The following is a 23,400-nucleotide window of genomic DNA, read 5'->3' as shown; positions in this document are numbered from 1 at the left end:
TTCAACAGATTAGGTCATGGAAGTGTTGTAGAAAAAAAAAAAAAAAAATCGAGGAAGAAGAAGAGGAAGAATATGGGGAAGAAGAAGATGCAGGGAAGAAGAAGATGCAATGAAGAAGAAGAAGAAGCAGAATCAGGAGAAAGGTGGCGGTTTTATTTTTTTTAATTTAAGATAAGAAATAGAGATTAGTTGGGAGAAATGGGGGACGTTAGGAATGTGGGGAAGATAGAAATTGAAGGTAATGGGGAGAAAAAACAAATAAAACGATCGTACACTGAGGAGAACTGGTACGCCTCAAGCCTGGGCCTCAAACACCCGGTAAGACAACGTCGCCAAAAACTCACAAAATAGCACGATTTTTGAAACAAAACCCCTCTCCACAGCCGTAACAATATATATATATATATATATATATATATATATATATATATATATATATATATATATATATATATATATATATATATATATCAAAAAGTTGTGAACATATTAGGACGAAACTTGATGGATGAGTCGGGTCTATGGCAAGTACAAGCCGATTCGATTTTGGTTCAGGTGTGGATCAAGATCCAGCCGATCAGTGGGATACAAAACATAAACTGTTCAACCTGCTTTTGATTTTGAAAAAACTAAACAAAAAGTGAGAAAAATAAACAGTTAAAATGGGACAAATAACGACCAGAAACTTATCTTTGAGATCGTCAGCAGAGAGCTCCTCAGGAGACCTCTCGAATGTGTTTTTTAATATGTATTACATACATATTAAAAAAAAAAATTTTATTCAAAAAAAAAAAACAAGAGTGCAAGTGAGCACAATATACGCCCGAACAAGAAGGTATACACAGAATTGTGCTACGACATGGAAAACAGCATCCTGGTTGCCATGGCAACCACTTTAGATGACGAACGTATGTCACGACACCGTCTCCACAGTCTGTACCTATGTACCAAATATGAAACGTGAAAGTTGAAAACTTTGGGAGTTAGAGTGCGGACAGGAACGGAAGGACAGACAGACAGACAGACAGACAGACAAACAGAGAGACGACCGGTATATATATATCGGGTGTATAAAAATCATTCAAAACCTTAGCAAACCACAGAGTTCATAGAACATGATACCCTGTGCAATGTTGCTTCAATTTTAATGAAATAATTATTTTAACAATCGTTTTTTAAAATAAATTTAAAAATCTGAAAGTTTTGTGCTATTGAAGTAGTTCCGAACAACACCCTTATACACCACCCCCATTGAACATTTATTTAAATTGAAGTACAGTACTGCAAAACTGGAGGTTCTTGGAAGTACGACGACAGACGATTTGTCATGTTGGGTGTTTCCCATGTAGGGGGTTGCATCAATATGTGTGCCCTCCATCGGATGGACATTAAGATGGGTGTCCCAACAGCTAGCAATAGTTGGTGGATGTTAAAGATTTCATGGAGACTTGTGAAGACGTGGCGAGTTATCACCAGCACCCCCAAACAAATTCCAAAGCCCTTCGCACCCATTTCTAGCATCCTGCATTGGGATTAACGGGGGTAGAAAAGATCATGGTTTTGGATTGGGGACGATCTGAGAAGGTGGTGAACAGCCGTCTTGAAGACCTGGAGGGAAGAATGTGATTGAAGAGGATGTGGAAATTGGTTCCACAGGCAGGAAAAAAGAACGAATGAATGGAGGTGAGCAGTTATCCTGGATCTAGGGAGTTTCAGCAGAAAGGGGTTGGTGGTGGACAGTGTGTGCCCCGCAGAAACCTGGGAGGGTCAAAGCATGGAAAGAGCAGAGGGTGCAAGACCATAAAAGAGTCAGTGAAAGCCAGAGTGACCACTAACCTGTCTGTGATTCCATAGTGATGGACCCATAGACTCAGCTTCATCACAGGAGATTCCAATAATCTTACAGGCCTTGATTTCCACAGCATCAAGCTGAGCAAGGTGTGAGGCAGGAGAGCCTGCCCAGATGGGGGAGCAGCAGTCCATCAAGTTACAGATGAAGGTGTTATTGATGGATAGGAGCTCTGGTGTACCAATGATGGACCTTGTAAGATAGAGAATGCCCAGTCGGTGGCTGGCTGTGAAGGCCAACTTTAAAATGTGGACTGCAGAAATGAAGCTTTGAAAAAGGATCAACTTGGAAAAGTCCATTATCAGACTGCTGCTGACTCAGACTATGTAGCTAGCTCGCTATAGTGTTCGCGCTATCGTGCACACTAACAAACAGCGCTATTGTGGCTGCTTGTTGCATCATATTCTGGTGGCGTGGCTGTGCTCATGATGCAGTGCCCTCCATGACCAGTACACTGTTATTCATTTTGCCAACCTCGGAAGGATAACAAGCCGAGTCAACCCCACATGGTGTTAATTCAACTGCTGACAGGGGCTTGAACACAAGACCCAAAGATCTTAAGCCAGCAGACATTTCTTAATGAAACTTTCCGTATGCAATCAGCATTGGGGGGATGCATGAAATACTGTATGTAATGATCATTTACATTTGACCCCTGGTTCATGTCCTCTGGTGGAAAGGGGGGGGGGGTCACACCTCACACGGGTCAAAAAATTGAATTAAAACTTTGATAATTGGGTCATTCCTGGTGGAACTTTTTGCCATCCTTCAACTCTGCTTTCGGGGGAAATGGGTGGGGATTTGCGATGTCGTGCCATCGACTTCGCTCTCGTATCTCGACTTAAATTGGTCAATATATTTAATTTAAAAGGGACACACCTGATAATAAGCAAGTTCTTGTTCGATCTCATCCACACCGGCATTTTCCTGATCGAGCAAAACATGGCACCTGCAGCAAACGAGGAAGCAATTCAATGGGAAAGATTTTAACCACAATCATCCCACGACATAGGGAATCAAGGTGAGCAAGCAACTTCGCTCACACCAAACAAACCGAACTGTTGCCTTTATCCAAGTTCGTGTGGTGTTTAAAAGCCGCCTGGAGGCTCCTCGTTTAGTCACGTGTACCTGGAATCCCCATGTGAAGCAGCTGGCATTCCCAGTTCATCTGCGAAACACGGATAGAGGATAATATCGAACGGTTAAACAAATAAACCACCAACCAGCGTTATAATACTATAATACTAACAGAACATGAAGCATGCGACACGCGCACACACGCGCACACACGCACACACACGCGCACACACGCACACACACGCGCACACGCGCACACACACACACAAACAAACACGCACACATACACACACGCACACACACGCACACACACGCACACACACGCACACACACGCATCCACAAACACACGCATCCACAAACACACACAAACACATACACACACACACACACATCCATACAAACACACACACCCACACGCACACCCACACGCACACCCACACGCACACCCACACAGACAGACAGACAGACACAGACACAGACACAGACACAGGCACAGGCACAGGCACAGGCACAGGCACAGGCACAGGCACAGGCACAGGCACAGGCACACACACAGGCACAGGCACAGGCACAGGCACAGGCACAGGCACAGGCACAGGCACGCGCACGCGCACGCGCACGCACGCACACGCACACGCACACGCACACGCACACGCACACGCACACGTACACGTACACGTACACGTACACGTACACGTACACGTACACGTACACGTACACGCACACACACACACACACACACACACACACACACACACACACACACACACACACACACACACACACACACACACACACCTTACCTGCTTCCCGACACACTGACAAGGCCGCTGCCATTACAAACTCTCAGTCACCAGAATATTCAGGATTCCTTTATTTATTTTCATGTCATCCACTTCCTGCTCTTTAAAATTAAAAGAAAAACAAACCGGGTAAACCCGGCTTTGAATGGACCGAAAGTAACACCGACCGTGATACATAAACACGACGCAAATGAAGAGCGGGAAAAGCTTCATTGAATGGGATTCACAACTGAATTAAAATATTTCCAAAAAAAAAAAACTAAAATGCGTCAGAACTGTCACTGTGAATCGGGAATAAAAAGGGAGCAGAGCGGCCTGACAACAAGCACGAGACTGTTGCTAACAACACCGCCATGTACGCTATGAAGTGTATCAATATGAATGTTTTTTTTTTGTTTTTTTTGTTTTTAGTTCGCATGATGTTGATATAGATATGGAGAAAATCCATGATGAACACGTCCAAAAAGCAAAATATCATTATATATATATATATATATATATATATATATATATATATATATATATATATATATATATATATATATATATATGTGTGTGTTGGAGGCCGTAGCTGACTCGCTGAGCAGCTTGCGGATGACCCAAAGCTTGGAGGTAAAGGTGGATAGCAGAGGGGGGTAGTGAACAGATACAAGAGAGTATTGATACTTGTATAGATTGGGAAAAAGTTTGGCAGGTGGAATTTAACCTGAGCAAGTGTAAAGTGTTGGGGATGGGAAAGAACAATGAAAATAGAGATGACAGGATTCAAGGGTTAATTTTCGAGCGTGTCACACATAAGGATCTGGGGGTGGTAATAGATATGGGAGGTAAGCAAGCAGCACAGTGCTAGGCAGCTATAGGTAAAGCAAATCAGGTTTTAGGTTGTATTCGGAGGGGGATCATTCATAAATCAAAAGAGATGGTTGTATTCGGACCAACCATTTGACACCTTTTTTACACGCCGACCATTTGACACGCCGACCATTTGACACCTTTTTTTACATGCCGACCATTTGATACCTTTTTTACACGCTGGCCATTTGACACCTTTTTTACACGCTGACCATTTGACACCTTTTTTACACGCCGACCATTTGACACCTTTTTTACACGCAGACCATTTGACACCTTTTTTACACGCCGGCCATTTGTCACCTTTTTTACACGCCGACCATATGACACCTTTTTTACACGCTGATCATTTGACACCTTTTTTTACACACCGACCATTTGATGCCTTTTTTACACGCCGACCATTTGACACCTTTTTTACACGCCGACCATTTGACACCTTTTTTACACGCCGACAATTTGACGCCTTTTTTACATGCCGAGCATTTGACACGCCGACCATTTGACGCCTTTTTACACGCCGACCATTTGACACGCCGACCATTTGACACCTTTTTTACACGCCGAGCATTTGACGCCTTTTTACACAACGACCATTTGGCGCCTTTTTCACACGCTGACCATTTGGCGCCTTTTTACACGCCGACCATTTGACGCCCTTTTTACACGCCAACCATTTGACGCCTTTTTTACATGCCGACCATTTGACGCCTTTTTTACACGCCGACCATTTGACGCCTTTTTTTACACGCCGACCATTTGACGCCTTTTTTACACGCCGACCATTTGACACCTTTTTTAGACGCCGACCATTTGACACCTTTTTTAGACGCCGACCATTTGACACCTTTTTTAGACGCCGACCATTTGACACCTTTTTTACATGTCGACCATTTGACACCTTTTTACACGCCGACCATTTGACACCTTTTTTACACGCCGACCATTTGACACCTTTTTTACACGCCGACCATTTGACACCTTTTTTACATGCCGACCATTTGGTGCCTTTTTTACACGCCGACCATTTGACACCTTTTTTACACGCCAACCATTTGACGCCTTTTTACACGACGACCATTTGGCGCCTTTTTCACACGCCCACCATTTGGCGCCTTTTTACACGCCAACCATTTGACGCCCTTTTTACACGCCGACCATTTGACGCCTTTTTTGCACGCTGACCATTCGACACCTTTTTTAGACGCCGACCATTTGACACCTTTTTACATGTCAACCATTTGACACCTTTTTTACATGCCGACCATTTGACGCCTTTTTTTACACGCCGACCATTTGGCGCCTTTTTTACACGCCGACCATTTGACACCTTTTTTACACGCCGACCATTTGACACCTCTGATTTCATCATTGTTTCCAAAGGACGATTCATGCAAAAATATTGTGACGTCCACGGGACTTGAACAGTCCCGCCAACGTAGAATGAGCCGAAACGATGGAGGCGGTTTATTTATTTATAACCCAAACATGGCGGTTCTAATCGCTCTACCGCAAACGGGACGAGGAAGGTGGCACGAGTCACTTTTCACTGAGTTGATGATGTTTATTTGTTTTTACTATTAACCAGAAATAACAAGACTCGGCAAGAAAAGGGATCCGGGGCGATTCGACGGGATGGTGTGGGATCGGGCGTGGGGAAAAACACAGACAATTCCAATGAATACACAGATCTCAAACCCTCTAAGGCACCAAGCACACACACACAAACACACACACACACACACACACACACACACACACACACACACACACACACACACACACACACACACACACACACACACACAAAACGTAGCTATTTCTGGTGGTCAGGCTGGACCATGGTGTGGACACAACTGTCCCTGGATCGGCGTCGGACGAGCTGGCCTTGCTCTCGTCAGGGGGGCAGGAGAAACCGTGGTGCTGTCGACCTCCTGGTCTTGGCCCAAGTCCGCTCACAGCCGCCAGGGAACCAGTTCTGGCGCCAAGTTGCGAGCAGGAGAGGGAGGCAGGTCCGCCCGCCGTTCGACCCCGTACTCCGAGTCAGCAGAACCCCAGAGCCAACCAAGGTGAGGCACGAGGCTCAGCAAGGCTCCAAGACACGATCAAGAACACGATCGAATCAGCACAACAACAAGGACGCTCTCCCCGCAACAGCCTCCACACCAAAAAAAACACGATCGTTTGTGTCCCGATCTTCTTCCTCTTCCTTTTCGACCCCGAACAGAACCTTTTTATCCTCCTGTCCTCGTCACTTCCAATCGAGCCGTTTATTGGCCCACCGCCGTCGCCTTCTGCCAATCGTGATCACGGGGCGGAGCCATCCACTGCACTGTCCTGTGACGTCACGGCCAGCCTCCAGGGACTACTAAAAGGGGTTTACGCAGACACACTTACCCTATCCCGTGTCCCTATCTAATTACGTGACAATTATCATTTCCCCCTTGAAGAAATGAACATTTACTAGACAACTTATCACCACTGAATTGCTACTTATTACATCGAGATCCTGGTAAACTCGAACAGCATGGCATACCTAATTAAACATCCTAATTACCCTTTGAATGCATACCCCCCCCTCAAACGTAACACTGCCCCCTCCTCTGGTACCGCAGCTCCTGCAAGGTATATCACAGGCGCTACCGTACCAGCCTTAACACTTACTGACTCACACCTAATTAACCTAACGAAATAAAGTAGGAGGGGCAATGGGCAGCGAGTCGCAGCTAACTTACCTATCCTGCTTAATGTACTACCCCCTTATGGCCTTATCCTCGCCTTTCATTTCGAAACAATCATTCGGTTTTTTTTTTTTAATCACATGAGAGCACTGAGCGAAGTTGCACTCCATCCTCTGGATCATCGCTCTTGCCCAGCACTCTTCCAGTGATCTGGGGAGGGGAAACAAAAGGTTCCACAAAAACACAACACTTATACTTTACATTCCTACTCTAAGCCTTAACGACACTATTCACAGGATATTTACACTTGACCGCCTCCCCAGTGGATGCTAATAGACCCAGCGTTACCTGGGGAGCCAATTTTCAAATTTGCTTTCCCCAAAATTATGCGGACATCATGCCTTTGCTGCACATGTCAAGTTGTGCGGGAACGAGTGGGACTCATACATCTTCACAACACTCACACCATGGTCATCATCACATTTCTAGGTCATGGTCCTCATTTTAATCATGCAGGCTGAATCCCATCATGGCCGTGGGGTGGGTTACCACAAGATGATGGGGGCATCTCAGGTGCAACCATGCCCACAGGTAAGCTTTAGTCCAACCCGGACGTTTCTCCGCCCCGCTCCCTTTGATTCCCTCCCCCCTGGTAGCCATCAGCTCTAATCCCGTACAACACTCTGGAAGGGGTCTCACTGGCTCCTCTGGCCTTCCTGCGTCGCCAAGGTCCTACCCGCCTTGGTCGCCCAACTAGACCCTCTCCCAGTTGTCTCCAGACACTGTCACCATTAGCCACCAGGTGGTGAATCTCCTTGAAGGGGGGTCGCAATTCACGCTCACCGTGAGCTTCAGCAATCCCTGTGAACAAGCACATCATCCCCACCCACAAAACCCACATGACTCCCCCACCCCATCGGCCTTACATGTGACACCTGCATTTCTAACACTTCACCGACCATGACCTTCCCTGTTACCACACCATGTCCAATAAAAAAACAATGTGTGCACCATACATTTCACTTCTTAACTTAAAACAACTCACACAGCACTTCTCACCCGATCCACGCACCAGCCATTGGACAGCCACTTGTGCCCGCTTTGTTACCAATTACCCATTGTCCCGATTGTCACTCCAAAACCCAGCAGAACTTACAAACCCATGCCAATTTTCCCACAATTCATTTTTTTCCACCAAAGGAGGGCACTTCGCCACAATCTCACCAGCCGTGCATGGCCCTATATGCTCAGCCCGATCTAGTCTCCCTGACCCCCGACAGTGATTTCCGGACCCGACCTATAAAAGGGCATCTCGGATAGACCTGGCGGTTCAGCAGGAGGATTCATCCTCTGAAGCATCTGGGTAATGCCAATTTCTCCCAGCCCCCCTCCCTGATCCTGGATCTCCGCCTGTCGGACCGTCACCGATGGCCTCTCTGGCACCCGACCCGGCCGCCTCCACGAGGCCAGCCTGGCTGCGCACTCAGCCGCTCGGTGAACGGTGGGTGGATCCTGTAGCGCCACTAGCGCTCGGACCTCAGGGTCCGGAAGAGCAGCTAAAAATTTCTCTAGTGCCAGTCTGTCCCACGCCTCCACTGTAAGGTCCCGATACGCGATCCTGACTGATTGGTAAATGTCCTGCGCCAGCTCCTGCACTGTCTCACCCGGCTTTAATCTGCGGTGCTGGAGCTGGGCCCGCACCAGATCACAGTTTGCCGCGAACCCAAACCGACGGCTCAACGCCTCGCAAATGTGGGAGCTGGTCAACATCCCCTCCGCGATCACGTTTAACACGTCTGCGGCTGGTCCCCGCAACGTTGCCACCAAATTCCCTGTACGTTCCCGCTCATTCCACCCGTTTAGTCGGGAAATGCACTCAAATTGCGTCAGAAAAGCTTCAACGCTCCCTGACCCGTCAAAATTTACCAGGGGGATCACTTTTACGGTGGCCCGCTTCTCAGTTTCTCCCTTGTCCGAATCCAGCCCAGGGATCAAACACCCTTGTGGCTGCGTATCCAATTTCGCAGCCCACTGTGGCCAAAGATGTTTTGTGGTGAGGGTCTCATGGGTCAATTTTTCCTCCTGTTCCAAACGTTGAATGGACCGATTCACCTCTTCCTGCAGGATCTTCTGGGCCCGCACAACCTCCTCCAAGGCTCCATCGCGAGTTTGTAGCTGCTCCTCAACCAACCCGGACACTCTACTTACAAAAGACGGCTCGACCAGGCCTTTATCCAAGACTTCATCTTGGCTCATAATTTTATCTTGTTCGTCCAAACGAGCCTCCAATCCTTTTACCTCCTCCGCCAAATTCATCCCTTGCTCTCCCCACTCTTCTACTTGCAGCTGCATACGAGCATCCACACAGGCACGGTGACGCTCCAGGCTTTCATCCACTTTATCAACCCTGGTGTTCGTTGTATCAATTTTATCTACCAATTTTTTTGTATATTTTCCCCCTCCAATGTAATTTCTACCTTTGTTTCCTCCAATCTATCCTCGAATTTACTTTGTATTTCTCCCAATTTAACATCCACACACTCCTGCATCTCAGTTTTCATTTTCTCCATCTTTTCCCCCAATTCATCCCTCATTAAATCAATCCGTGCACCCAACTGTACCCCCATTACCCCCAATTGATCTGTCATTTCTGCCCTCTGTGCCACGAATTGATTTGCCATTTGTACCGTCATGTCCCCTATTAAACGTTCCAACATTGTCCAGATCGTCATCGTGCCGGTTTCCGGCACTGCCGGCTCCATTACGGGCGATGAAGCACGTTCCACGCTCGGAATGGGGGAGGTTCCAACCCTACCCCCGTCTCTCCCCTCTTCCCCCGACTCGCTGCCAGACACGTGGCCTTCCTCCTCAAACATCTGCACATCCGCCATGGTGCAGAAGTCCCGTTTGCCGCCAATTAATTTAAATTTGAAAAATCCCGCCAAAATTTTCACGCGCTCGCGCGCTTTTCTGAAGTAATTTTATATTCCAATTCGTGGCGAGATTTTAATCCTGGTATATTCTCCCGATACCAAATATAATTTAGAGGGGTTCGAACATCCAACACCCTGACACCAATGTGACGTCCACGGGACTTGAACAGTCCTGCCAACGTAGAATGAGCCGAAACGATGGAGGCGGTTTATTTATTTATAACCCAAACATGGCGGTTCTAATCGCTCTACCGCAAACGGGAGGAGGAAGGTGGCACGAGTCGCTTTTCACCGAGTTGATGATGTTTATTTGTTTTTACTATTAACCAGAAATAACAAGACTCAGCAAGAAAAGGGATCCGGGGCGATTCGACGGGATGGTGTGGGATCGGGTGTGGGGAAAAACACAGACAATTCCAATGAATATACAGATCTCAAACCCTCTAAGGCGCCAAGCACACACACACACACACACACACACACACACACACACACACACACACACACACACACACACACACACACACACACAAAACGTAACTATTTCTGGTGGTCAGGCTGGACCGTGGTGTGGACGCAACTGTCCCTGGATCGGTATCGGACGAGCTGGCCTTGCTCTCGTCAGGGGGGCAGGAGAAACCGTGGTGCTGTCGACCTCCTGGTCTTGGCCCAAGTCCGCTCACAGCCGCCAGGGAACCAGTTCTGGCGCCAAGTTGCGAGCAGGAGAGGGAGGCAGGTCCGCCTGCCGTTCGACCCCGTACTCCGAGTCAGCAGAACCCCAGAGCCAACCAAGGTGAGGCACGAGGCTCAGCAAGGCTCCAAGACACGATGAAGAACACGATCGAATCAGCACAACAACAAGGACGCTCTCCGCACAACAGCCTCCACACCAAAAAAAACACGATCGTTTTTGTCCCGATCTTCTTCCTCTTCCTTTTCGACCCCGAACAGAACCTTTTTATCCTCCTGTCCTCGTCACTTCCAATCGAGCCGTTTATTGGCCCACCGCCGTCGCCTTCTGCCAATCGTGATCACGGGGCGGAGCCATCCGCTGCACTGTCCTGTGACGTCACGGCCAGTCTCCAGAGAATACCAAAAGGGGTTTACGCAGACACACTTAGCCTATCCCGTGTCCCTATCTAATTACGTGACAATTATCATTTCCCCCTTGAAGAAATGAACATTTACTAGACAACTTATCACCACTGAATTGCTACTTATTACATCGAGATCCTGGTAAACTCGAACAGCATGGCATACCTAATTAAACATCCTAATTACCCTTTGAATGCATACCCCCCCCCCTTCAAACGTAACAATATCAAACTGAAGAGAACAAAAGCCCAGTACATCATGGAGGATGGTATTGCCTTCCACGAGAGACGATTTTTAGCTGAGAAACTACAGAAAACCAAATTCAGTATCCTTCTTGATGAGTCCACCGACAAAAGCGTCAGTCAAATCCTTGCAGTCGTGGTGAGGTATTTTGATGATGAGAAATCTAAAGTGAAGGATTCGCTACTTGGCGTGATTGAGGGAGACGATAGCACTGCTGTGGTTGCAGGATTTTACAAGTTAGTGAAAAAACTATTAAATGATGTGGATATACCACTCGACAACGTTATCGGACTCGGCGCGGACAACTGCGCTACAATAATGGGGTCATCCAATGGTTTTCAGGCCCTAATTAAAATGGATGTGCCTAATATATTCGTGCAATAATGCATCTGTCATTCCATGGCCCTGTGCACCAATCACACCGCTAAACTGTTGCAGTCTTGGTTGGACGTACTACGAGATATAGGAGCCTATTTTAGCCGAAGTGCTAAACGCCAATGCGAGTTTGGTCTTATACAAGACGCGGTTGGGGAAGGAGCGAAGCACAAAATTTTGAAACTGTGTGGCACCCGATGGCTTTCGAGGGGCGCCGCCAGAGGCCGGAACAATGGACGTGCCTGAAGTTGTTTTTCCAAACCAAAATGCGAGATGTCAACGATTGCACGAAGGACAAAGCTGGTCACATCTATCAGATCATGAATTCGCCTGGAACGGAGCATATGCTTCTGTTTCTACATGACATTTTGCCAAAGATCGACAGACTCAATGCTCAGTTTCAGTCAACATCACTGAATATTCATCGAGTATCAGATGCGATCCGAGATGGGTATAGGGGACTACTCAGTCTCTTTGTAGTGGAAACGAAGATAAAATCTACCGATGTAAGTGCTGTCGACCCCAGTGATATTTCCATCCACAAGCCACTCATGGACGTAATTCTGGGCGGCAAGTGCACCGCCAAACTCCTTGAAGAACCACTTCAAGCAAAAGAGGTACGTTTCCGTGAGGACTGTAAGGCGTTTTTGGTGGACTTGTGCTTGCAGATTAGAGATCGATTCGATATGAATCCAAATGGTGTGCTCGGACGCTTGAAAATAATAAATCCACGAGATGCCTTGGGTGATGGAGACACGAAGCAAGCCACTTCTATTAGCGCGCTGGCCGCCCAGTCGTTTCCTCATTTTGTTCCTGATCTTGATGAACTTCATGATCAATGGTGGGAACTCAGACTTTGTGACGTTACAAAAGGATACACTGATCGTGCTGCACTGCTGGACAGTCCAGAGAAATCCTGGGATTCAGTGAGTAAAATGAAGGATGGACTCGGCGGCCACAAATTCGACATAATTTCACAGTTCATGACGTACATGATCGTGTCTTTGCCAGATTCGTCAGCATGCATCGAACGCATATTTTCTCAAGTCAATATGACAAAAACGAAACACACGAATCGGTTACATGCTTCTACACTGGAGGCGCGGCTCCTCGCATACCAGCATATAACTGACTACGGAGGATATGTGGCCTGGGAACCGTCCAAACTCATCGTCGAGGATGTTCGTGAGGGACGGTGTTGGCAAAGGTACGAGAACAGAATGGGTCGTCAGAATCAGGAAGAATCGGTCACATTCTCTGACGTTTACGACTAAATTCTGGTATTATAATGTGGGGTATGCCAACACTGACCCTGATCACGAACATCCTCGATAATGAGTTTGGATGGTTGTGTGATCGATAAATTGTTGTGGGCCGGGGTTCGGTGGCGATAAACGACCACTAGGTGGAGCAGTAAAGTCATCTCCCACCGAACACCCGGAATTTAGGTCGTGACTCTCAGACAACTCCAAAGGTCACGGGTCCCTAGTGGACCATGGAAGCCAATATTTCGACCGCGTGGCATAGGGTTAATTGTATCGATCTCCAATATACCTAAATAACCACGCAGTCAAGCAACCGGGGAAACCACACCCTCGGCTGACTTTGTCCGAACCGAGTCGCGATCACAGACTCGGATCCCACATAACCGAGCGGAAGTTACCAAAGCCGCGCCAGACCCAATGACAACTTACCAGCCCAAACGGCCTCACTAATTCTCAATACACACCATGCTAGGTCAATGGGAGAAAGCACACAAAATGAGCTGGAACATTTAACGGGGGTTTATTTATAAACAATAATCAGGGAGGGGAGCACACAAAGAGCAGAGTTATCCGAATATGAAAATGTAATGGACAATGAACACAGGGCACTTCGACAGTTTCTACTTACAGGACGGCAAAACACACACACACACACACACACACACACACACACACACACACACACACACACACACACACACACACACACCAAAAAGAACGGGACCCCGTCGGGTCTTTATTTAGTAGAGCCTGGCCGGGGTACCTTCCCACCTCGTGCGGTCTGGTCAAGCTTGTCCGGTGGCGGGACTCGAACTCGCCGCCAACAACACAACACCAAGCACCAGGGACGATGAAAAAGACGCCAGCCAGCACGGGAACGGACCAGACCAGCACCCGCGGTAGACGAGAACGCCAGCAGGCAAGACAAGGCTTATTCTCCTTCTGCTCTTTCTTTATGATGGGGCAAGCCTTCCTCGACGAAGGCTCGCCACCTCGTCTTATCCTTCCCCTCCCACGCGGTTCGAGGGAAACGCTCTGAGGTACTCGCCTCCGGATTGGACGAGGGGTTTTCGGGCGACTTGTGGCCGCCGTTGATTGGACGAGCCATTGATTGGATTGGCGGAGGGAACCTCACCCCTGTACTTGACATGCTGCATGTGGGCGATGGATGGCGATGGTGCTAAAACGAAGGATGAAGATTTAAAGATATTAAAAAACCTGACTATAAAAGTAACTCGTAGCGCACACACGAAATTCCCATTAGACAGGACAAGACCCTGACTATAAACACATACTTATCGAAATAACTGAACTGCGGGGGCTGCTGTCTGTCTGTGTGCAAATGGCTTCCAGATTCGTAACAATATGGAGCTACGTTCTTATAATAACACATCTTTTGCAATTTTATATCACGAAGTTAACACTTGCATCTTGTTCTTTTAATTGCATGTTGTTTTTTGTACTGTTTATATATTTTTTCCATCAGAAGGCCATTCTGGGATTTTCAGGGATTTTTCATGATGAATTTCCGGGATTTTCCGAAATTCCGACTGGTAACGTTGCATCGATGCCGTAGAGAGGGTTCAGCGTTGGGCTACTCGATGGATTCCCTACCCTAGCCAGACTCAGCTATGAGGAGCGGTTGAAGGAGACAGGGCTTTATTCACGAGAAAGGAGGCGGTTACGAAGAGATATGATGGAGATGTTTAAGATAATGAAAGGTATCGTTAAAATAAGTGCAGATGAATTATTCAGCAGAGTAGACAGTGACAGAACCAGGCGCCATAGCCTGAGAGTAAAGAAGAGGAGAGTTAAGACAGTAGCAAGGAAGGGGACTTTCACCCAGAGAGTAGTCAATACATGGAATGGTCTCCCTGGAAAGGTAGTGGCAGCAGAAAAAGTAGATAAGTTTAAATTAGAATTAGATAGGTACCTGGAAGTTATGGAGATAGAGGGGTATGGGGATGTTGATAAGACTTTTAGGTACTTTGAGTATTGATGGGTGATTGTGTACGGAATGCTGTTGGTGGGGGTCTTATTCAGGGGAGTTGTGTAGTTGTGTGCTTTTCACCAAGCCCATGCCCCCTCTCCGAGGGGAAGAAAATAATAATAAATAAATTATAAATTACAACAACAACAACAACAAAATATTTCATTAATTAAAAACACTTTTTTGGGGCATTTTCTTTCTTGGATCTTGGGTTAGTGTGGTGTTCGCACAGGCATGATGGGCTGAATGGCCTCCACCTGTGTTGGATTTCCTTGTTATATTACCATTACCAAAATATTGCAGACCTCATTAAACGTGACAGCAATAATATATATTTTTGCACATTAACTCAATTATGGAAGCGTTCCTCGAGTTCTTTCATGTTGCGAACTGCCAGCACGTGTTCCTTCGTACTACTATAAGTGTGTGTGTCTGTGTGTGCGTGTGTCCTCCATAACTCCAAAACCATGAAACCGAGCAGCCTGAAACTTTACATGCATATGAAGAAAACTCCAAGAAAGCGCAACAGTGAAAATTGGGTGTTTGAGCGAATTAAAACACCCCTTTTGAAGATAATTAACGGCTTTATTTAATTATATCCTGTATCAGCCGAAGCCTTGGCCACCTCGCTCTCCATATATAGGGTCTTAAGGGGCATCCTGGGTTACCTCGCTGGGGGTATTTACCATGTTATTTGGACTGCATGCTTCACCATGCCTTGACTTGGAACTGGCCGCAACAATTTCTTAATGACAAAGTTTTCTTTTTTTTTCATTTTCCTCACTCGTATTATTAAATGTATGTTGTTCATAGCTACGAATCGCTGGATACATTGCAGTGCTTATAAACGCCAGCGTTCGCGATTTTATTTCATTTCTGCACATGCCATAACCTCGAGAATCTCTTAAACTAAGCTTAATTACAAAATTTAAGTTCCAGAATTGAACTTAGGAGTAGTTCCAACTGCTAAAATGTGTTAATTTGTCCAATTTGGACATATTTGACATTTTGGGAGTCTCCAAGGAGGTGTACGTTTTATATGACGGTTCGTGATTGCAAATGGCATGCCAAGGGAGCCATTTCATTTTGACACATACAGTCGATAGCGGCACAGTTCGTGTCCCGATTGGGATGTGCAGTCGTCGGCAGTTGCTCCAAAGTAGAGGTACATGAAATTCTAAATTGGTTATTTTATTTTGACTCAGTGCAGTGCTTTACAAAGGTTATACATTTGGTAACACCAAATTTTTGAGCCGTTTGCCATATTAATGTGTTTTCTAAATTACAGAACCAAATTTTTTTTCCCCATCCGTCACACGACGATTAGCAGCACATCTCTTTGAATCGTCTATAATGTTTTTTTTAATGTATTCATTGAAATTCCCCCAAAACAAGGGTGAAAGCTACTCAAAGCTTTTGGGTTGTAAACAGTACATACTGCACTCGGTAATCACACTGACTCCAATCAGCCGATTACCGAAAAATTTCCGAAATTGGCCAAGCACACATCGACGTGATCGACCCCTCCCAATACAGTGCAGCACCCTCTCCCACACCTCTCTATCTGTCTCTGGACATATCCAGACAGTAGTTATGTCCACAACGCGTCCGGGCGGTGTTTATCGTATAACCAGTAAAAAATGCCTAAATTTGTTTCCCAACCGAGCTTTTGTAATATTGTTGTGGGGCCGGGTCTCGGTGGCGAGCACGACTGCTAGCGGGAGCAGTAGAGTCGGCTCCACCGAACACACCACAATTTAGGTCGTGACCCTCGGATAAGTCCGAAGGGCACGGTCCCTTACAGGACCATGAATCGCCAATAATTCGACCGTGTGGGGTAGGGATAATTGCCAAACTTCAAATTACCTAAGTACCCACACGGCAAAGCTATCGGGGAATTCACACCTTCGACAGACCTCGAGCGGGACGAGCCGTTACCGTGCCCGAACCCATGTGTAACCCGAGCGGATGGTTACCGAGGCCTGTCGGTCCAAATGAATAATTTACTGCCTTGCTATTTCTCAACAGGCACCGTGCTAAGCCAATGAAAGAAATAACAGGGAACGAGCTGGGACATTCAAAAATAGGGAATTTATTTACAATAATCGGGGGACGAGGGGAGCACGTAAGGGCAGAGTTATCCGAATATAAAAGAAATGGAAATTTATACACAAGCACTTATACAGGTGCTACTTAAAGGACTGGCCCGCACCAGACACACACCCCCAAAAAGAAATGCACCCCGTCGGGTCTTTATTGATACCCCCAGCTCGGAGGGAAGGTGAGCTGGAGGTAAGAAGCTGGCTTGGACCTTCCCGCCTCGTACGGCCCTTGACGATCCGGCTCGGCAGGACTCGAATCCACAACTCGATGCTGCTGCAAGCACCAGGTACGGAGTTAGCGTCGGGCTCCAGCACGCTCATCCGGCAAGCGACGAGACAGCGAGCGCCAGCACACAAGACAGGCAAGCGATTCTCGGCGGGACAGACCCGCAGGCAGGCGATCCTCTGCGGGACAGGCTCAAGGGAAAAAGGACCTCTTCGCACACACCCGCGCTTCTCTTAACCCGCCTCCCCCCCCTCCCGCCTCACGGGGTGGGGGGAAACCCTCCCCCGACGCAACTCACCTCCGGATTGGCCGGTTTGTCTCAGGTGATCCGCTCGCAGTTCGTGATTCGTCAGGCAGGCGTGGCGAGCATCCTCGCGGCCCGTCCCCCCTGAGAGGCATTCCTCCTTCTTCGGGCGACGTGTCTCCGCATTGGCTGGAATGCGGCAAACGTCGCTCGCACTTTGCCCATTGGCCATTGGCTGAAGGCAACACGTCTAGCTCGACCCTGGAGCGGAGCCAATGCGTCGGTTGCCAATGGAACTCCGCCCACAGGCGCTCGGCACGTATGCGCGTCAGAGGTCGATGGTGGAAGGAAGCCAGGGAGGATGCCGTTGTTGTTGGTGTTGTTGTTGTTGGGGAATATAAGAAACTAACTACAAAATAACTCACAGCGCACATACACTTAATTCCCATTAGACATCGGGGAAAGGGAGCTATCTATCCACATTTACTTAACGAAATAACTGAGCTACGGGGACCTGAATGTTGAGTGCTCATGGCTGCCAGATTCGTAACAATATAACCCTCACTCCCAAGCAGTACTTCTGAGGTTTGGATTGGAAATCTTCACTGGTGGAATGGAACGAGGTTGCCAAGGTTATTATCTGCACCGACTGCAATATCTGCTCACTGAATTCCCATTCGTACGAATACACACTCCAAAAAAATTGCTCATTTGAGGCGAGACATCTACAAACCTGTAAGTGGTGGTTACCCTGCTAATCTTCGATATTAAAGTGAATGACATTGTTTGTGACCTTGCTACTCTGAGCTCCCAAGGTTAAAAATCACAACAAAACTTTAGAGGATCACATTTTTAACCACGATACACCTTACTTGGGGTTTTAAAGTCATTTTCTCACAATTCATAATTTATAAACACACCACCTGTCAGCATCTATGAGGTCAGCATAGACCATATATTCAATGCTTTATATTTAATTTAAAAAAAAATTGAATTTCAACCTGGATACCTGCATTTTTGGTGAAATGGTGAGCTCTGATCGTCCAATCTCCTATCAGATGTGAAAAATAACTGTCAATTAGGACATTACAACGATCGAGAAAATCAGCAAAGAAGGAATCATGTGACCTCTCAAATGTGATAATTGCTAATTATTAAAAAAAAAAAAAACGAAAATAGTACAAACACAACCTATACATGGATTTAATGGAAATTTTACTGCTCATCTAACGACATAACTCTCAAGGATGAAGGAAGAGTTTGTATTTTTTTTTTTTACCACCTTTGCAAACTTCCAAATATAAACCGTGGAAATTTGAAAACAAGCGATTTTGATCCATATACCGATAAAATTGTTTAGAGAGTGCATTCCAATTGTTTGACAACAAAACAGATTTTTTAAGATCTCATTTGATCAAGTCGTGATGATCTAGGTTCTCGCAGTCGCGGGTGATCGGGACAATCAGTGCGCTTTTAACTCAGGCCGTTAAGGCCCATCATTCCTAACCCCTAACAGCCCATGAAAATTTCAAAGACCCGTTGCTAGGCAACGGTGGCATCCATAGCAATGGTGCTCAAAAGCACATAACGAGATCCTGGTATGAACCTACCTGTCAAGTTTCATCAAAATCGGTTGACTCCTCTGGCCTCCAGAGCTGTCAATTAAATACACAGACAGACGGAAAACCTGAGAATAACGGAAGTCTAGCGACCACCCAATACATACATAAATACTGAACAAAAATATAAACGCACCAACCTAAATATCTAAGTCAAGATTGCCATTATGGGAAAATGGTCAAACCGATGATATGTTTGAGCAATGGTTCCTTTGTTTTGCTCAAGACAGATGTTCCCATTGAAATTGACCACTCTGAGTGTGTGGACTCACACGTTGAGTAATCCTTCCCATGAGCACCATGGGGCTTGACAGAGTGATGGTCAGTGAGCGTGACCAGGACACAAACACTCCCTATAGCTTGCCCTATAAAAGGCCTCCCCAAAATGTGGACTGGTGCCAAATGTCAACATGCCACAGATGTCACAAATCTTGAGGGAGCACGCCATTGGCATGCTGAATGCTGGGACGTCAGTACAGGCCGTTGCAGCACACTTCAATGTCCACCACTCTACCATTAGCCGCCTGAGAACGCGCCTCAGAGAGACTGGAAGCACCGTGAACCGCCCACATGCCCGGCGACCACGTGTGACCACCGCCGGTCAGGATCGTCACATGAGGCTGCAACATCTCCGGGATCGACTCCGACCGGCCACGAGGACTGCCGATGAGACTGTCGGGCTGCATAACAGGCGCATTTCAGCCCAGACGGTGCGTAACCGCTTGAGGGAGGCCAACCTCCGAGCCCGCCAACCACACCAGGGACTCGACCTCACTGCAGTCCGGCGTCAGACCCGACTGAACTGGGCCAATGTTCACTTGCGCTGGACCCTCGCACGATGGAGGAGAGTGCTGTTCAACGATGAGTCGCGGTTCCAGCTGTATCGGGCTGATGGCAGACTCCGCGTCTGGAGTCGGGCTGGGGAGCGCTACACTGACGCCAATGTCCTTCGTCGGGTGTCACACGGTGGTGCCAGTGTTATGGTGTGGGCAGGCATATGCCATGGAGAGCGCACTCGGCTTCATTTCATTGAAGGCAACTTGAACGGGCAGCCGTACAGGGACGAGATACTCAGACCCATCGTCGTGCCGTTTGTGCGCCTTCACCGTGTGACATTTCAGCACGACAATGCTCGTCACCATGTTGCCAGGATCTGCATGGATTTCCTCGGTGAGGAGGACATTGATGTCCTCGACTGGCCTCCATATACTCCCGACATGTCGCCCATCGAGCACCTTTGGGACGTTCTTGATCGACGCGTACGACAATGTTATGCAGTCCCAGAGAACGTCCGCCAGCTCCGTGTGGCTCTCCAGGAGGAATGGGAAACATCCCTCAGGCCACCATTGATAATCTGGTGATGTCCATGCGCCGGAGATGCACCGCTCTGCGCGACGCCAACGCTGGACACACCCGCTACTGACTGTGTGAACTCTGACAGTGACACCTCGGTTGTGTCGGCTGTTGTAGCGCAAAGACTGTCGCCAGAATTCTCAAGGAACTCTTTGAAATTTAATGCTCAATTGTCATGGATTCTATAACCAAATTGTTGTGAAGATTTAGTATTAATGAGTTCGAGGTAAAATAGTAACAATCGCTTGGTGCGTTTATATTTTTGTTCAGTGTATATATATATGTATATATATATATATATATATATATATATATATATATATATATATATATATATATATATATATATATATATATATATATATATATATATATAATAGTAACAGATTTCAGAATCCAGTCTGATGAATGCATCCACACATCCAGGTACTCAGAGTTATTTCCTTAAATGTATGTTCAGATAAGCCCCATCCTCATATCTAATGGGATCTTAAATGTGATGTGTTGAGAAGGGTAAAGGATAAATCCCCTCTCTTATTGGAAGCTTTTTTCTTTACGACAGACACGTTCACACACATTTCTTTCACGAGCTCTGAAGCCCACCCTCGTTTTTCAGCACATTCCTTCGCGAACTCCGACGCCCGCCTTTTTTGAGAGCGCACGGGTCGTCATGGTAAACGTGCCCCAGTGGGGTGGGATGAGCTTGGGGAAGACGGCACCCCGTGGAGACAGCCAGGGAATATAAAAATGAGCGAGAGAAGGCATGAGGGACGTTCTGTGAGGAGAGACATTCTGTGAGGAGAGGCGTTCTGTGAGGAGAGATGTTCTGAGATATTAAAAAACGAGCGAAAGAGGGACGTTCTCTGAGGAGAAAAAGTCTGAGGAGAAAGTAAAGGGCGAGAGAAGCGACCAAGAAGCGGGTGTCTGACCAGGGTCGAAGAGACAATTCGCCCTTCCAGTGCTTCGGCAAGCGAGCGTGCGGTGCGCGTGTCGGTGTGAGCAGTGCCGCCAACAAGGCTCGGGTTGATCACCAACAACACCAGGGTCTGAACCCGCAACGGACGATCTCGGTGCCCTCCAGACGTCGACTGGCGTTCAAGGCTGCCCCGCAAGAGGGTGCACGGCAAAGCTGGGTGCTGGCGACAGACGTGGCACGCACGTACACATTTTCGCTTCACGGACTACTTTCTGGTGAGCGAGACAATTCTCCCCCTCCCATCCCCCTGAATGATCTGTTGGGTACCCTTGTCTGTGTTTAGCTGTAAGTCAACCCCCGATAACCATCTGCTCTTTGTCTCTTTCCTGGCATTTTGGTTGATTTTGCTTTGAAATTCTTTATTTACCTCAGCAAATAAAAAGTTCTTTTAATTTATTTATTATATTATTAATAAATTATTTTCAATTTCCAACCTGTCCATGTTTGTCCTTTCCTTCTATTGGTCTAGCTTTGATCGAACCGAGATAGACTGGGAAGTAATTACCACAGATTTCACCAAAAAAAATAGTCGGCACGCACCGGTGGTTAAAACGCTCGGCCGTCCGAATTAAAATCTAATCAGATAATATTGGTGCTTTGCCGAGGGTGCGCTCCCCACTCAGGTAACCACGTGACCTCCAGTTAAACGGAATAATTAGACGGCGGACACTGGAACTCGTGGTTGACTGGGTGGTGTTCGTGGTTTTAAAACAACCCACCGTACCACAACGTTAATTGTGAGCGGTGGCCCCAGGCCCGGCTCTACCGAGGACAACCGGGGATTAATCCCCCTGAGTGACAAGCTGGTGTCTCGGTACCCGTCGCCGCAACAATATATATATATTTTTTGTTGTTGTTGCAGTTGTGCAAAACCGCATGCCTCTAAAGCAATGGCACCCAACATACAGTGATCCCCAGGCAGTTATTTCATTAGTCTTCGTGCAGTTAGACCTCCCCTCATGTCTAGTGGGTTAACGGGATGAAGTGTGTTACGTGGGTCTTGTAGTTAGGTCTCGTAACTATCTCGAACCATATTCTGATTCCGACTCTAACCCTTTCCTTTTCGCTATGGTACATAACAAGCATGCAAGCATACATGCCATTCGATAGGCAATTGATAAGAAGCACACCACGATGCATCCCGTAGCTCGGATTCACTACATCTACACACGACACACGATACCACCCACACATTGAGTGTCATTATTTCATTCAAATCAGTGTGCCAATTCCCAACTGGCACCTCACCTTATTTCACCCCTCGCTCACCAAACCTCACCACTTTGACCACAAACGTCTCCCACACACGGGGAAAATATTACAACACCCCCTCATACCTCTGCATCGCTGCAATTCGCCACTCTATTTTGAGGAGTACTGCACGACTCGGATTGTCTTCAGAACTGCACGACTCGGATTGTCCTAGGCACCGCGCGATGCGTGACCACACCATAGACGTTATTAGCTTGACCGCATCTCACCGAGGATGTCCCAGGTGAGCATGCAGGATTAATACAGCCCCCACCCAGTCGCTGGACCATGGCGGGACCAGGGGCAATGAGGAAGGGGCGCAACAAGGGTGATCCGGGAGTTTGGATCGGGAGCCGGGTGTGCGTTTTGGCTCATGAGGGGGCCCGTGGGTGGCGGGGAAAGTCCGTTGCTATTTCACATTCAGAATGCACTTGGAGCACGTTCAGGGCCAGGGGTGCCAGCTCA

The 23,400-nt window shown here is 47.2% G+C and overlaps 1 protein-coding gene across 8 annotated transcripts in view; it reads right to left on the bottom strand.

Annotated features, from left to right (window-relative positions):
• SCLT1 (sodium channel and clathrin linker 1) overlaps positions 1 to 4,024 on the bottom strand; it is a 74,380-nt gene extending 70,356 nt beyond the window's left edge. For 5 of the 8 annotated variants that reach the window (XR_015062492.1, XM_085898631.1, XM_085898629.1 and 2 more), the window contains exons 1-3: positions 3,731 to 4,022; positions 2,978 to 3,017; positions 2,729 to 2,798 (exon numbers count right to left, since the gene is read on the bottom strand). Coding sequence is in view for 6 of the 8 variants with exons in the window: in XM_085898631.1 (XP_085754757.1) it covers positions 2,729 to 2,798; positions 2,978 to 3,017; positions 3,731 to 3,764 (144 nt within the window). In the remaining 2 variants the exon portion in view is untranslated. Of the gene's footprint in view, positions 1 to 2,728; positions 2,799 to 2,892; positions 3,018 to 3,730 lie in introns of those variants that run through there. The other 3 variants (XM_085898634.1, XM_085898628.1, XM_085898635.1) reach the window with 3 other exon arrangements.
• Between the last annotated feature and the right edge of the window lie 19,376 nt (positions 4,025 to 23,400).

Source organism: Eptatretus burgeri, chromosome 10, assembly GCF_056783735.1.
Source record: "Eptatretus burgeri isolate ZD-2024b chromosome 10, Ebu_testis_v1, whole genome shotgun sequence".
Lineage (NCBI taxonomy): Eukaryota > Metazoa > Chordata > Myxini > Myxiniformes > Myxinidae > Eptatretus > Eptatretus burgeri.
Note: the sequence above shows the minus strand (reverse complement) of the source record. Positions and strands in the feature narration are given on the sequence as shown.